The 17,445-nt window shown below is 47.5% G+C and overlaps 1 protein-coding gene across 6 annotated transcripts in view; it reads left to right on the top strand.

Annotated features, from left to right (window-relative positions):
- The window catches only part of Unc93a (unc-93 homolog A), a 35,164-nt gene extending 27,863 nt beyond the window's left edge, over positions 1 to 7,301 (top strand). For 5 of the 6 annotated variants that reach the window (XM_011246216.2, XM_011246217.3, XM_006523333.4 and 2 more), the window contains exons 9-10: positions 287 to 418; positions 6,065 to 6,686. In XM_011246216.2, coding sequence (XP_011244518.1) covers positions 287 to 418; positions 6,065 to 6,330 — 398 coding nt within the window. In that variant the 3' untranslated portion in view covers positions 6,331 to 6,686. Of the gene's footprint in view, positions 1 to 286; positions 419 to 6,064 lie in introns of all 6 variants that reach the window. The other variant, NM_199252.2, reaches the window with a different exon arrangement.
- Positions 7,302 to 17,445: the final 10,144 nt, after the last annotated feature.

The following is a 17,445-nucleotide window of genomic DNA, read 5'->3' as shown; positions in this document are numbered from 1 at the left end:
ATACTGGTTAGATGCCTAGCTCACATTGTAGGGACACAAACTACGGGCCTCCCAGCCACACAGCAGGGACTGTGGTCCTCACAGCATAGAGGCCTCCCTCAGAGTCAGTCATACACTCACACACCAGAGCTTTCTCTCACCATCCTGCTTCTGAGCATTGCGTGAAAGCGTTAGAAAGACTGAAAGCACAGGGGTTCTGATGGTAGGTGCTAGTGCAGGCTCCCCGAGGTCCACCTCAGGCAGAAGGAACAGCCAATTGCTGCTCTGTCTTGTTTCCTCTGACCAGGAGCAGCCATTCACTTCTCTTGCATTGTGGTCTTCCTGCTGTGGCACCCAAACACCAACCAACTGCCTGTCTTCTTCGTCCTCTCTGGCCTGTGGGGAATGTCTGACGCTGTCTGGCAGACACAGAACAATGGTAAGTGCCCAGCACAGGCTAACAAGGCCTCCATCTCCCTCAGTCAGCTGTCTTTAAGGGTAGCAAGGTCAGGAGGCAGCCACCAGGGTGCAATCCCGGCTCTCTTTGTGTGGATAGTAGAATCCTCCAGTAGATGGCAGGTCTGGAGCCCAGAGAGTGAGAGAGACAGATAGGTCTCAAGGACCATGCTATGGATCTGAAGCGAGTTCTTATCCCTGATCTTGCATAACATAGAAGTTGGGTCCAGTTTGAACAGAGGCTCCATGCAGCAGAAGATGGTTCCTGAAGTGCTCACAGGTGTGCACAGATGCAGAACCAGAGGAAGAGATGGCACGAAGGGCCAAAGAGCATCCCGATAGGGGCCACAGGACACTAGAATGCATGCCACTGTGTTCTGTAGACATGAGGCCATAGCAGATGGAGAAAAGGATGCAAAGGAGAAAGACACCTGTGGGCAGAGGTTTATGGTCCTGATAGACAGGTGAGACGATCTGATGACCCCCCAAGAGAATCACAGGCAGGGAGTGTGACCCCTTTAACCCGAGAGGACTGACTGGTGGTTGGCAGTTGAAATGACTGTGAAGAAGCGGAGGTAGATGTCACCTGAGGAAGACCTTGCCTAGTCAGAATGCATGACCAAGAGGTCAGGAGGACTAGCAAGTGAGGGGCATAGCTAGACACAGGAAAATGCACGCGTTTGGAATGTTGCTGTCCCGATGGGCTGTGGAATGGGGGTACTAGACCCAGGGGCTCACCAGGGAGGCTCCAAGAGAGTCAGTGGGTAGGGGGTGTGTCAATGCTGTGTCAAGGTTGGGGAAATGCCAGGGTATTTGCACTGGATTTGCTAGAGGCTCTTGATTCTACCCCAGGAGCAGTCAGAGGGCTTCAAGGCTGAGAAGGATGTAGGATGCTGTGTGGCTGATAACTCTGGGCAGCTGACAGGGTATGCACTTGGGTGCCAGTTATAAATAACATAGTAAGCTGGGTGCTCTCAACCTTAAGTCCTGCACTAACACCCAAGGTCCTAGAGTGCCTAAGGATCAGGTAGGGAAGGGCTCTGTGTCTGGAAGGTCTTAATGACCCCAAGGGAGTTCTGAGACAGATGTGGTTCATAAATGACCCCTTTCCCACTCTGTTCCATCGGCAGTCAGGACACTTTCAGCCTTAGACACTTGCTAAAGGAAACCCACAACAGGGTTGCCAGGAACGGGAGGCCCGGCTACTGTCTGTGTATCTGCATGTGATCATACCACGTTACTGAAGATGGCGGACCACATCCCCCAGAGCTCGTCCTTGCTGCAATCCCAATGTGCTGTCTGTTTACAAAGCTGGAAAAAAAACACCCTAGGGAAACCTAAAATGGCCAGGTATAGAGGCCCGGCTGGGACCATAGCTCTGTTGGTTTTAGTGGAGACTGAACCTAATGACAGGCTGTGTGTGGTTGGTACCCTGTATCCAGTTGTTTTTGACCAAAATCAGTAACTAGGAACAAACAGCTAGACTATTCATGGGCTGGACTGGGCTACTGTTGGTAGGAATGTATGGGTTCAGTGTGTGTGTGTGTGTGTGTGTGTGTGTGTGTGTGTGTGTGTGTGTGTGTGTGTTGGGGTTGGGTAATCAGAAACTCGCTTTAGCTTTTATTGGAAGTCCAGAACTATAAACTAGTGTCGTGGCAGATCATGTAGGAATTTTAGACACCTTACACTGTCAGCACCAGAGAGAAATTGCATCGAACCCCATACAGGTCTAACAGAGTTCACTGAAACATACATGGAGTCTGCATGCTGGTGTCCTGAGCTCACTGCAGTTGCAGAAGCAGTATTTATGGATGCAAGGAAGACACTGGGACAGACAGCCTGCTTTATGTCCCATCCCAGTATCACAGAGATTTCAGCAAAAACAGTTTTTCTCTTTGACATATATGGATAATTACCTTAACTCTTCCTTTCTTTATATGGACTTGAAATATTCACAAAGAGTATCTTTGTTAAACTTTGCAAATTACTCAAGACTGTACACACACACACACACACACACACACACACGTGAACACTCAAATCCAGTGAGTAACTTGAGCGACTCTGTTGAACAAGGAATGAAAATTTAAATTGAGATAATTTCAACCTTTTTTTGTAGAGGTAAGAGCATAATTTTTGTTAAAAGATAAACCAGCTTCTTGGGGAGTAGTTTCTTTGAAAGCCTGTGCCTGCAGCCACCCCAGTGGGGAGTGTTGAGAGTAGAGTCCCTGCAGCTGGCTCCCGCCCAGGTCCCCAGAGTACAGCACATCCACACAAAGGCATCCAAATGGACGTCTGTTCCTTTACAACATGGAAAGTTGCATGTAGCTTTGACCACATGTCAAGAACAGTGCTGTGTGAGGCTGGGGAGATGGGATAGTGGGTAAATCCACTTGCTGCACGAACAGTATGTGACCTGAGCCTAGATCCCCAAGTCAGAGCATGTAAACCCAGCACTGGGGAAAGGGAGAGGAGGCTGGCTGGCCAGGCAGTCAGCCGAAAACCAGAAAGCTCAAGCTCTAGTGAGAGACTCATCTTAACGGTTCAGACTGCTAGAGAAGAATGTTCAATGTCCTCCCTGGCCTCCGACTGCACTTAAGCACATAAGGGACAGATGTGGCAATATGGGTCACCATTTTTATCCTCCCTCAGTTTAACAATCTGTCACAGGACTCGGACACTCGCTCCTCCTGCTGGGGCTAGGTACCCCGAGGGCTCTAGGAATCTCTTCAACCTCCCAGCAGTGAATCTCTGCCTATCTGCTCATTCAGTCTGACAGCTGAGGGAGGATGGATGCAGTTGCTATAGCAACCCTCACATGCCATGGCAGTGCATTTAAGACATAGCATGTCTCATCTAAAAATACACTTTGCCCTGTTAGCTGCTTGAAGGGTTTTTTTTTTTTTTTTCAAGTTCATAAGTGCATGAAGTCTGACTCCTTCTGGGTGCTCCATTTATTTAACCTGCTTTCCCAACAGATGAGATGCCTGTTCGCTCCTCACATAATCTCATCTAAGGACTAGAATCAGCGTGTAAGTCACTTCAACCTTGAGTGCCTTGAATAGATGAGGCAGAGAGGTCAGGCTGAGGTTGAGAGCAAAACAAATCTCTTTGTAAACAAACAAGTTAGTTAACAATAGTCTTATGTTTCTAGACAAGCTGCAGAGGCAGTACCAAGTCTGCACAGAGCCGGTGTCCAATCCCCCAGTACTGAGCATCTTTCACAACCAGGGAGATCTGGCTGCTCTCAGGAAATGGATTCATTGTGGCTCACAAAGGGCAGATATTGTGGGATTTCCCCCAGTTTACAACAAGCCTCCATTTCCAGCTGTAGGATCCTGTGTTGGATGCCACCTTGCACTTGACATTCATGTCTGTGAGTTAATACAGGATGGTCACCTGCTTGCCATGCCCCCTTGTCATCCATCTAGACATTACTGATGTGGACACCTGTTTTCCCATGTGACTTCCCTTGTCTGTCTGGTTGTTAGTAATGTGACAAACGGACATCCCTTCCCCTCCGTTGTCCGTCTAGATTTAGCTCACGTGGACAACTCTCCCTCAGGGCTGGTTTGATTAACAGGCATTCTTGAAGGGAAGGTGGCAGTTCTGGCTATGCATCCAAACCCTTAGCTTCTTTGGCTGTTTGGTGACCTGGCTTCTTCTGATGGAACTGTCTGTGTTGGCAGAGAGGAAGGAACAGGGCCATTTCTGCTGGTCCAGTTGCCAGATAGATCACCCTGACTCTCCACAGTTATCAGCTCTGGAGTTCTTTTTCTCCCAGCCTGGCACCCTCCAGCCCAGGGTCCTCCATGTTGAACCTTTCTACCCAGGATCCTTCACTCTGGGCACCCCATCCTGTGTCATCCATCCCAGGGCCCTCCCTCCCGGCATGCTCTATTCCAGATTCTCCATCTTAGAGCCCTTCATCCCGGGTCATGCTGGGAAGTCAAGCAGGGTTTCTCAGGCAATGTGGGGCCTGAGAAGAAGGGTTGTGTGAGTAGGAGCTGGGTGGAGCTGGATCAGCAGTCTGTGGCGTGGACAGACCGTGGAAGTTCACCTGGTCTGTCACTGTCTCATTGAGTCCTTCCCTGACGTGCCTACTACTCATCCATGCCATGCAATGGAGTCCTAGCTCTCATACACACCTATCTAAACTGTCCCGTCCCAGCACAGGAAGCAAAGGAAGCAGTTTTCAGGCTGTGTGAGTTTTACATTTGCTGTGACCAACAAAAAATACCATGGGTGGGGGACTAAGATAATCACAGATTCTCTCACCCTGGGGTGAGATTCCCTCTGCCAGACTGACAGACTCTTCTACTCAGAAAGGTTCAGGAATGAAGACACATGCATACACAAACACACACACACACACACACACACACACACACACACATGCTCACATATATACACATGCACACATATACACACATGCACACACTCATACACATATGAACACAGGCACACACATACACGCACATGCAAACAGACATGTGCTATGTGTCAATTTAAAACTAAAAAAAAAAAATCAAAACGGCTGATGACATTAACAAATAGAAGTCACAGAACTAGTAGTAGAAGTTTGAGAAATTTCCAGAGGCCTTGGCTCCACCTTTAAGCACTTGGGGGTGGGCGTCGCCCACTGGAATACTACTACCCAAGTTTTGGTGGCACACCCTGAGAGGACAAATGTAGGTCCCATGAGTATAGCTGATTTCTGTTTCGTCCTGGGTGCTGAAGAGGAGCTGCACTCCACCTTGCACAGTGACGCCTTAACCACTTGGCAAAACAGATCAACTGCTGCTTGCTTGAGTAGATACTGAAGGTCTTCTCATGGTTTTCCCCTTTAAATGTCTTTCCCTCAACCCCCTTCTCGTGGGAATCTCAAATTTGGCCCAGTGGTTGTTCTTTCTGCTAGCAGCTAAACAGTAAATCGTTGGTGATAATTGGATTGAGTCTACGGTCTTTCCTGGGGGTCACAAACTCCACAACAGCACACACTCAACTCTTTGCTCTTTTCTTCATCGTTAGAGGACTGAACAGCTCCCTGCAGTATCTAGTGCTCTGGGACTTCCATGTATCTCCTCCCATGCTGCCCACTGCCAGGTATCATCTGACTTGTCAGCATACTTCTGTGCTTTTACTATTTTTTAGTAAGAAAAACATCCAGATATTTTCAAGAAAACTGGCAGAGACAAAGCCTGTGTTCAGGACACTAATGGACCATGTTTGAGGTCTTTGTGTATGTCTGTGTGTCTATGGGTGGTGTGCATATATGTGTTTGTGTTCTTGTGATATCTGTACGGTAACTGGATGCATATGCACATGTATGCACATGTATATGCATGTGTGTGAACGTCAGAAGTCAACATTGTCTTAGTCATTCTTCGTCTTATTTTTTGAGACAGATTCTCTCTGACCCAGCTGGGTCAGCTGGTGAGCACACCCTAGAAGACCTCCCTTCTGTCCCAGCACTGGGGTTGCAGGCCAGCACCTGGCCTTTTCTGTGAATACTGGGAGTCTGAACTCAGGCTCTCCTGCTTACCCACGAACACTTAACCCACAGAGCCATCTCTCCAGCCCTGTCTGAGGTCTTGCACAACACTTCATTCTGGTCTCTCCTCCACAGCTCTTTTCGGTGTCCTGTTTGAGGAGAACAAAGAACCTGCTTTTGCCAACTACCGCCTTGGAGAAGCCATAGGGTTTGTCATTGCCTTTGGCTACAGCTCATTTCTGTGTGTGAGTACCAAGCTCTACATCCTCTTGGGTGTCTTGAGTCTGGCCATGGTTGGTTACGGGACAGTTGAGTACCTGGAAGTCAAGGCTGCTTCCAAGGTCCTTGGTGCAGAAAAGAAAAACCAGGCAGAAGAGGAAGAAATGAAAACAAAAATATAAATGTGGACAAGTGATGGCTGAGAACCCAGCCTGGGTCAGCAGAGGCGGTCCACGTAGCAGCGCTCAGGCGATAGACTCGACCCTCCACAACTGTTTCGTCAATATGTGGACATTCTAAAGATCATCTATAGTTTTTTTTTTCCTGTATTTTCCTCGATTTAACAAATTTCTAGTTTTCTACTCATGGAGATCAAAAGGATATGCAAAGGGCTGTCATTATAGTCCAGTGCTATTGTGCATCCTTAGCAAACACAAGGCCACACGATCAGCCCACAAAGGAAGCCGTAGCTAGGTACTAGGGTGGAGGAAGTGGCTCTGTCATTAAAGCACTTTCTAGGCTGAGCACGAGGACCCCAGTTTGAACCCTCAACCCATGTTTTTTTGTTGTTTTCTGTTTTGTTTTGTTTTGTTGTTTTGTTTTGTTTTGTTTTGTTTTGTTTTGTTTTGTTTTGTTTTGTTTTAAATCAGGGAAAGGTAATGTGCATGTATAATTCCTGTACTGGGGAGGCAGAGGCAGAGGCAGAAAGATCCGTGGAGCCATTGGCTAGTAGCCAGGAGGGCCAGGACCATGAGCTCCGGGTTCAGTCCCGAGATCTTGGTCCCAAGAACTAAGGTTAGTAGCAACCAAGGACACATAATGTCTACCTCCTACACAGACACACACACACACACACACACACACACACACACCACTACACATGGAAGTATCTACTAATTTAATGGTAAATATGAATGCAATCTCAAAAATTTCCAGAATATGTTTACCTTAGCTTTTTGTTGTGCTTAATAATTGGAAGAACCATCATATTATAAAATATAAACACCATAATTGTACAAATGGGTGAATACCTAATATCACAAATTTTACAAACGGGTACAGGAAGTCACCTGAACAAAGACACTGGGCAGTTTTGGGCCTCTTAAAAGTTCCCGGGGGATTTTCTAAATAAACAGTGAAATTGTTTTATGGATCTACGTCTTGCCCAAATATGTTTTCTAAAAGCTCATGCAGATCATAAATCATATAACACATACACATAACACATACATGTACACTTGTGCATGCATACTTGCCATGTTGGAGACTATACGTGTTAGAGGCCGTTGGAGGGTTTCCAGATGGGATGCTGGAAACACAGTTCTCACTCTGGTCAAAGTCAAACACACCTCACACATCGTACCTGCCAGCTGCTCACACTATGGTCACGGTGGAGTCAGACATGGCATGTGTGTTACATGCCACATGCCCACTCTATAGTCATGACCACAGTGGTGCCTTCATTTTGCTTCATCTTGAATAGCTCTATCAATGGCACAGCTGCCAGTTTTTCCACCCATGCTTTTTTCTCTAAGTCTTTTGTTGGAGATGGCGGCTACTCCGCATACCTTGGTCTTCCTACACGGAGCACAGTACTCCCTGGAGAACAATTCTATCTTCTTCCAGTGAGTTTTTCTTCTCTCCAACCAGTGCCCTGAGGGGTCATCATTGACAGAGGTGGGGAAATTTAAAATAGGACACAGGAGCTGGAAAGATCTGCCTGTATTATGCAGAAGTGTACCTGTGGCCTAAGGTGTTTCATGCATGCAAATCCCTGTAACCTGAATGACATTCTGAGGATGGCATGGAGTCCTTAGGAGAGGCAAGTCTGGGGGTATTGACAGTGTGGAACTCACTCACACTTGGCTGATGGGAACTGGATGCCTGCTGGTCCTGCTTTGGAAGGCCTTCCTACCTGGGACCTCTCATGTCTCTCCCTGGTTTTCTTCCCCCTCTCTATCATTCCCACTCTGCCCCACACTGGCTGACTTCAATGGCCCAGCTTCACAGACAGTGGCTCCTCTGAGGTGTAAGCCTGTTTTCTCCTAGTCCATCCTTCATGCTGAGAATGGAAAACAGGCTCATGTGTCACACAGACCCATACCACATGAACAAATTATGAGGGCTTCGTCTCTTCACTTGACAGGTGTTTAGTTAGCACTGTCTTAGCTCCAGCCAGCAAGGCAGTGGCAAGACAATGCGGTAAGACCATGTGCTTCCACTGTGGAGAAATTTTTTACACAGTGCAATGAGTCAGTAGTCAGCCACTGACACTAGCAACGAGACAGGGAAGACAAGATGTCTGGGTCAGCACTAGGGCAGGAGAAGAAAGGTTAGGAAGGCATTAATGAGGGCAGCACTTGCCCTGAGGGGTGAAAGTAAGAAGTGTTCAGGTTTGGAGTGCACTCTCTATATAGAGTCTGCAGGATGTGATGGTGTAGAGAAGGGGAGCCAAGAAAACTCCAGAAGGGTGACCTAGCAAAGAGTGGTCACCTCCTTACTGGAGAATGTCTTACATTATGGTACTGGGCATGTGACATATAAACTCTTGCATGTATATTATCAATAATGAGGCTGGGATTCACAGGAGAGAGGACATGTTGGTTGTTCCCATCACAGACATGACGGATTGCACATAGGCATTTGCTATCTGTCATGCTGGAATGAGGCATGAACACAGCAAGATTTTCTGGAACTTGTCCAAGCAGCTCTTTTCCTTGGGGAGATAGTAGGGAGGGAGGCCTTGGGGATCTGGTGTGGGGTGCATTGGTGATGTATGTTCAGAAGTGGACATTAGGGGTGGATTCGGGCCACGATGGTGGGCACACCAGGATTGTTAGCAGAGGCTGAGGTGACCCTGGACCATGGAACAAGCCAACGTTTCTCTGGGGCTGCTCAGTACCACAAAGCCCAGCCTCAGTATGGCTGTTACCGGAATACCACATTCTCTCAAACCGTCCCATGAGATCCTGTGGGCATGCAGCCTAGAAGAGAACCAAGCCATAAATGAAACCCAGTGGGAACCTGGAGAGAGTTGGCTCCCAGCCGGGCAGCCTAGGATGTGTGAAACTGGGCTCAGAAGGTGTGGATGTCTGTGTTCAAGTGTTCTTGGCAATGGCTGATACCCTGGGTGGCCCCTCTCCCTTAGTGTGGATGTTCAAACACAAAGTGACACAAATCCTGGAAGCTTATTCCTCTCAAATGGAGGGAAAATTAAAAACGGTTAAATTTAGGATTGCCAAGTAACTAAAATAGCTAATCCAGGCCCAGAAATGGCCATTCTCTGATATCTCTCTGAGTTGGATACACTATCCAAATAGAATACATGTCAAACCCAGCCTCCAGTTTATGCTCATAAAGAACATAAACTTAATTATATTTATTTTTTTTAAAAAACAAAATATACCAACACCTAGATCTGGAAGGTAGTGAATAATTTAAATTAACCAAGAAAGCAAAATGTCTGTGGATTGCATACCAACAGCCTTGGCTTGCTGGCCCAGAAGCACAGCTTGGGTTGGGTTGTTTTGTTTGCCTGGCAGAGTGAGACTTCTTGTACTTGCAGCATGTCAATGGTTAATCACCAGTCAGTGATGCTGGTGATGCAGGGGGCTGATCAAAAGGGTCTCTGGCTCAGAAACAAATAGATGAGTCCTCTGGCTCCAACCGAGATTCACTGTACAGGCAGGGCTCAGGTCCCTGCTGTGGACACCGGAAGCAGTAAGAACGCCTTATTATCTCTGGAGATGGCAAAATAGTAAAGATTTGAAAAACTCATCTGCTTTCCAGAAAGTGAGGTCTCATCTCCATAGGAATCTGGTAGGCCTCAGAGTCCCCATGCACTGTAACACACAGTACATGAAGTCAAGTCCCCAAGGCACAAGCAACACAGCCCCCCCCCACCCCGCCCCCTGGGCACTCACTTGCTAGGGTACTGACTGCCAGTCTTCTCTGAGGTAGGGAAGTCCCTCCCTTTGTGAGGACAACGGGCTTTGCATTGCTAAGCAACAAGCATTTCTGTCATCCTGCCCTATCCACTTAGCTGCACAGGGGACAACACCCACTCTTGGCATCTCTGACCCAAAGAGAGGCCATTCCTATACATTAGGCTGGGGACAGATCTGCAGAAGTGACATGTAGAGTCCAGCACCTTCTGAAGAGGGCACAGGCTATTCAGTGAGTACATACTGGCCTGGCCTACCACAGGACCTGCTTCAAGGGGATTAGCAACAGAGCTAGTCCTAGCCACCCAAGCTGTGTACCTACAACATACTTCAACCCAAAAGATGCATTTCTAGCATACCCTATGTGCCGGGTGCTGATCGTACAGAGAAAATGGTATTAGCATTCGTGTCTGTGGTAAAGGTGGTAATGGAAGGGCACTCCTCTCTCTCTACCTGGCATCTCATGGGTAGAGGAGAGTCTACTGAGTTGAGTGTGTGACTGAGCAAGATGACCTGCTGGGGCATCTCACTGTTCCAGGAACACAGGAAGTACCATGAATCCTGATAGGGAATAGGGGGAACCTTTGAGTAAGAGGGGGGGCCTAGCATTGACCTAATCAATGTTTCCTTCCATCCGGGGTGGATTTGACACTTAAATAAAATATTGGGAAATGGAGACTTAGGAGGGCTGAGCCTAGTTGGAGGAAGCTGGTCGATGGGGTCAAACTTTGAAAGGCACAGCTGGCCCTGGCCTTTTCTTATCTGTTTCCTTATGCTTTCTGGCCACAATGGGACAAGCAGCTTTGCCACACACAGAGCCTGCTATGATATCCTGTCTCGCTTTTAAACCAAGGGATCCATCCGACCTGGGATGGAGACATCATACACTGGAAGCTAACGCGAACTTTCCCTCCTTTCAACGGTGTCTTCCGAGTGTTTGTTACAGGACCGAAAAAGTAAGTGTGGAGGCCTGCCACTGCTGTGTGTCCCTGACTTAGAGAGGTGAACCTTTCCGATGGCTAAAAGGCTGGCGCTTAGAGTTAAGGCTGGCCGAGCTAAGCTGTGTGAGGTAGTCACGTGTTCCTGGGGTTTTCAGAGCAGCAGACCCCCCGCAGTAGACACGGGGTAAAGACACTAACCAGAAGGTGAGAAACTACGCACCAGCAAGAGGCACATGCCATATGGGTAAATGCTGAGAGCCCAGAAAAGGTAGCTAATTCAATTTAAAAAAAAAAAAAACACTAAATACAAATTAACTTTTAATTTAAGTAAAAGGTAGCAAGGGACAGGTCTTTAGTACCAGCATTCAGGAGGCAGGATGATCTCTGTTGAGTATGAGGCCAGCCTGGTCTACATAATGTGTTCCAGGACAGACAAAGCTATGTAGAGACCTTGTCTCAAAAAAAAAAAAAAAAAAAGCAAAGCAAAATGAAGTGTGGCTTTCCGTTTCCAGTTTTGCACTTGCTGGATTCCAGCATTCCCCCAGGGAAACTCACTGACTGCAGCGGTGGAAACTGCTTTTGTAGATCTGGTAACATGGTCCCCTAAAAGGGCACCTCTGTTTGACAGCCAAATATCTGACTTTCCCTCTCAGTCCCTACATGACTGAAGTTCATAGGATTTGGTTACGTGGACTTGCACTTGGGCTTGATTGTGGCCAGGTGTGGAGAGGCACCTAGCACGGCCTGTCATTTAAGCAGACACTGTGTCAAGGAGATAAAACACAAGCAAAGAGACTCCTAGTTCTGACTTGAGAACCTGTTGGGACAGGACGAGTGGCTGAGAACCTGTGGCTACTGTGGCAGTCTCTGGCTTCTGGGTGTGTAGGCCTTTGCACTTAGTCTTTTCTCGTGGGACCCCATCTGCCCAGGATTACATCAAAGCATGGGAAAGAGGGACCCCTTCTCTTTACCTGAGGCTGGAGAGCTTATACGCAGGGCTGAACTGGACTCAGAGATCACAAAACCTATCACTTTAACAGAGTTCTGGAAACGAAGCCTCCCTATGGTTTCTACAGAATTGGGGGTTGGTTTTCATTAGGCGATGTTTCTGTTCCGATGACATTAGTGTGCTTGAGGGTTAGCAGCAAGCAAGCTCTGCATATTTTAAAACATGTGGTCTGTCTGTTGGCGGCCCACTTGAGGGTTCCGGTGCCTTTACTGGCTCTCATTACCGTGCAGTTACGTGTTATTTGGTATTTTCTTTGACATGAGAGCTCAGAGCTTGCTAATATCCCACGGCTGGCATTCCATGGTACCAGGACCCCAAGCACACAGTGGAATGCACCTGCATTGCTGCTCCTGAAGGCAGTAACATGTGACTATCCTGGTTAATCCCCAAGATCTGGGTTGACTTTGTGCTGCTCTGAGGTGGGTCTTCAAGCGAGGATTCCTGGTAGAGACATTCCCCAGTGAAACACCATGGTGACTCCCAGTTCCTTGTCTTCCTGTATCTTATCTTGGCAGATAGCCAGGTTCCCTTAGGCAGTTTTTCTGTGGTAGTCTGGCCTTGGCCTCTGGGGATGCCCGCATATGAAGTTTTGATGCCAAGTGAGCTCTTAGCAGTGTGTGCTGGTAACAAAGAGGCCAAAACTCCTGTAGTCGCACACCTGTTAGACCTCCTAAGGGGCTCCCCCAAGAGGAATCTTCTAGAAATGCCTGCTGGGAATCATGACACCCTGCCTTTTGTGGTCAGCTTTGGTAGTTTGCTGTCCTAGTGAGAAAACTACAGTTGGAGTTAGTGGAGTTGCCAACCAAGCTGGGAACTGTGACTCCAAATGAATTTCTAAGTTTGCAAAGAATGCTGAGTGGTGTTCCTGTGACCAACACACTTGACAGAATCGCCTTAAGAGGGGAGGATTTACTGTAGCTCACGCTTTGGGAGGGATTCCAGTCCACCACGAAGGGAAGGCATAGTGGCTGGAAGGCGGGGTGGTGGAAGTGTGAGCCCTAGGCAAGATGTCAAGACCACTACTCCGGTGGGCGTGGCTTTCATTGCCACACTAAAGGCTCCGTGGTCTTCAAAATAGCACTTCAAATTGGGGAGAGCCTGTGAGGGGTGCTTCAAATGTAAACAATGACTGTTCAGAGTAAAGCTGTTGCCCCAGGAGTTCTGCTGATGCCCATCGAAGCTAAGGTACAAGATGAAGGGGCCAAAATGACTCTCTCTTCCCCAAGACATGGTGGGAACGGTTAGTTAACCATGTCCTGTTGTCTCTGTGATGACACATTTGCAGGTCACACGCTCATCATAGCATAGCGTGGTTTTTCAGTCTGAGTAAGATGCATTCAGTTTAATCTCGTATTTATATCAGTGCCACATGATATAAGCTGAAGCCGTTGGGCCTCTTGCAGGACCCTCTGCCTCTGCATCCAAGTGCCCCAGCATGCATGACTTTTAGCGTATTTGTGGTTTTCATTACAATTCTGTCTGTAACATCATCTTGCCAATTTTCCCGTCTTGTGGGTTATAGACTAGAAGTCTAAATAAACTACTACATGTTACGCACCTACCAGCACTCACATCTATACACTCACATATGTACACCATCTCCGGAGGGCTCTCCCATATCCCCCCCCCAACACACAAATACATATCAGACTTCACACCCCCACAACCACCCACATACACACCAACTCCCATCCCTACTCAGGCCATCTCCACACATCACACACACACACACACACATGCACACACAAATTTACCCCATCCCCAAATCTCCCCTCCACACACATGCACACACCTCAACCCCACCTACCCACCTCATATCCACCCACATCCACATCCACACATCCACTTTTACCCACATCCTTCCACACACTGAGACATACATACACAGATATTGCCACCCCCACATACTTAATGACTTAAGAGTGAGGTGAAGGTCTGGGGTGTGCTCTTTGTAAATGTTAGCATCTGTGACAACTCTTTGTCTTGGAACAAAATTTTCTTCTGAGCTTTGGGTTTAGGGGTTCGCTTTGGTGCCAGACTCCTGGCCTCTGACCTAGGTAAGGAGATGCTGGGAGCAGAAATGAGCAGTGGGTGAGAGTCTCACAGATGTCTGGTCCCCAGAGTATCTACTCATGTTTGATATGGGAAAATGTGCAGGGGCTGGGGATACAACTCAGTGAGTCAAGTGCCTGTCACAGACGCACCAGGACCAGAGTTTGTATCCAGAGCCCATTTAAAAGCATGATGTGGGAGGCCACCTGTAAATCTAATGCATTGGAGGGGAGCCAGAGAGACCCCAGAGCAAGCTGGCCAATCAGACTAGCTAAAGCTAAGTTCTGGGCTTAGTGAAAGAGCCAGCCTCAGTAAGAGAGCCAGCCTTAGTATCTAAGAGAGAGAGCAATGGAGGGAGATATGGCACCAACCTCAGGTCTCCACACACATGCAGGCACACATGCATACACACTTGCACACACACATGTACTCATGCACACACAGACATGTACACACACATGCATATACACATATACATATATGTGCATACACTCATATGCACACACATGCATATACATAAGCACATATATATGTACATACTCACATGCACACACATGTACACTCATATGCACTCAAATACAACAGACATGTACACACATGCACACACGTGCACTCACAAGCACACATATGCACACACATCACTCACATACACATGCACTCACATGTACACACACACACACACACGCATACACACAGAGGACTATAACACCTATGTCCCTCCCTCCTCATTCTTTGGCTTGCTGGCCCCCCATTTACTCTATCATGTGCAGGGTGCCTGATACAGGAACAAACAGACTTACCCCATGTGGGCAAGGCAGCCCAAGGGCCTTTCCTAAGCCCCTGGATCTGGAGAGGACAGAGAGGGACCATGCAGAGATACCCAGAACACCTGGAGGGACAATCTGCAACCTTTCCACTGGAGGGGACCTGCAGCACTAAGCTATACTTGCCCCGCAGTGCCACCTGCATGGCCTCCAGTGGAACCCAGCAGACTGCCCAGCCTGTCTGGGGAATTGGGTCAGGAGACTTAGTGTGTTTCTTTCTCTACTCTGGTTGAGGGGGTCGGTGAAGATGGGCATGACCTCTGGAGCTGTGCTGCTGAACTAGAGCTCGTCCCACTGAGAATAAAATCAAATTAAAGGGTGGTTTTCCCACGGCAGAGGGTGTAAGATGTTATCACACAATAAGAAACAGTGTCCCCGGGTTTCCCCGCATGTGGGGATGTGTTGGGCAAGACCAGATTGCTCTTGCTGCCAGGCCCTGGCTCTGACTGATAGGATCATGATGGCACTTTGAGACATTGGCAGCAATCAAAACTGGGCAAACCCCTTGCTCAGCTTCCTGGGAAGCTGATAAAAACAAAGCAAATTTCCACTACTAGGAGGATACACACCAAGAGTGAGCCGTTCCCATCAGAGAGAGGTGCACACCTGCTCTACTGGTGGGCTTTTTTCACAAGGTCCCATGGTTCTTCTGAGTGAATGGATCTCTTTCCGAAAGGTTGGAGGCTTCTGTTACCAGCTCTTGTGCTCCACGGTGGAACCCCTGGTCTGGAAAATATCAAGGGGCAATCCAATGACTGCAACATAGCCATGACCCACTGTATGGTCTATAGTATAGTCTGTGCTACAGCCACATATCATAGCCTATGCTATGGCCCTTTACATCATGGACTTCACAACAGCCCCTGTATGAGAACATGAATGTTTTGGACTGCTCATTAACTTATGAGCAGCTGAGAGTCTTGCTTCTGTGGGAGACGGGAACATTAATGTGCAAATGTACACAGCCTAGCTAGGCAGTCTGGCCACCACCCCTCCAGGGGAGGCATAGCCACAGCAGATCACTGTCTTCTTTTTCAGCCTCAAAAGCGTTCTGCACAAGAGTGGGGAGACACTGGAGATGGCCATTGGTCTTCATGAATCCATTTTCCTGCCCATGCGGTTTATGAAATCCTCACAGGCGCCACAGTACTTATGACCAAGTAAGCTTAGGAGACATGAGTAGTTCTTACAGGTAGACGATAACGAGGTGAGATGGTGGTGCCAAAGCAAGAGCTTTCCCATTCTAAGGAAATGTTCGACCCTGGAGCCACACCTCTGCCAAAGAAAAGCACTTTTAATGTAAAAGTAACTGACTGTGGCCCCTCAGTACCTGCACAAACAATTTACAACACAGTCACATATCACACCACACCACACCTAACACTTACACAAACAACCACACGTCACTTAGACACACACCACGTACACACATACCCACAGACATACATCACATACACAAAGACATGCATACCACATACACATACATCGACATACATACCACACACATACGACATACACAGAGACACACAGATCACATACACCATACACATCACACACAGAAACCCCTCCCCACATACATAGTGCACACAACACAGACACACATACTACATATACATACATACATACATACATACATACACACATACACACACATATACACACACCATATATACATACTCCACACATACCATACACAACATATGCACATAGACATACATCACAGACACACATATACACCACATACACAGTGACACACAGATCACATACACCATACACATAGTGCACACAACACAAACATAGACATACACACCATCTATAATACATGCATACATACACATACCACACATACATAAACACATATACTACACACACACACACACACACACACACACACACAACTTGAAACGCTTATTGATATCATTAAGCTCAGTTTGAAAATACACTATAAATGCAGGTCTCTTATTCAGCCCCTTGACCAAGGTTGTAGCAATGAACATGTGTCATTTGGTTGAGTCAGTCCTACCCCAGTATGCCCAGAATCACAGCTGCAAGCTGTGTGTGACAGTGGCTCTCACATTTGGAAACACATGGTTGAGGAAACTCAGGAATTGCACGGCATTCACTCGTGTGTGAGTCGAGTGGGTGTTAGCCTGTATGCACGCAGGCTATGCAGGTGTGCATGCCCTCGTGTGAGTGGAGACAAGAGGCTGATATTGGATGTCTTCTTCTTTCACATCCTACCCTATCATTTGAGACACGGTCTCTTGCACACCTGGAACTAACTCAGCAAGCTAAGTTGACTGGCCAGCAAGCTCTACCAGTGTTTGGCCTTTTATGTGGGTGTCAGGGATCCAAACTCATGCTTGTGTGACAAGTACTTTACCCAGTGACCCATCTCTCCAACCTCTCAATCTTTTTCAAAAGATGTGTTTAAATTTGCTTATGTATTAAAAAGTTAATATTTTTTGTTTTCACTAATTACCCTTATTCTTTCCAATACACTGCTGATCCCAGAGGCAGGACTACA

This window comes from Mus musculus, chromosome 17 (genome assembly GCF_000001635.26).
Source record: "Mus musculus strain C57BL/6J chromosome 17, GRCm38.p6 C57BL/6J".
In the NCBI taxonomy this organism is placed as follows: domain Eukaryota; kingdom Metazoa; phylum Chordata; class Mammalia; order Rodentia; family Muridae; genus Mus; species Mus musculus.
The sequence above is the reverse complement of the archived record's forward strand: the minus strand, read 5'-3'. Positions and strand labels throughout refer to the sequence as shown.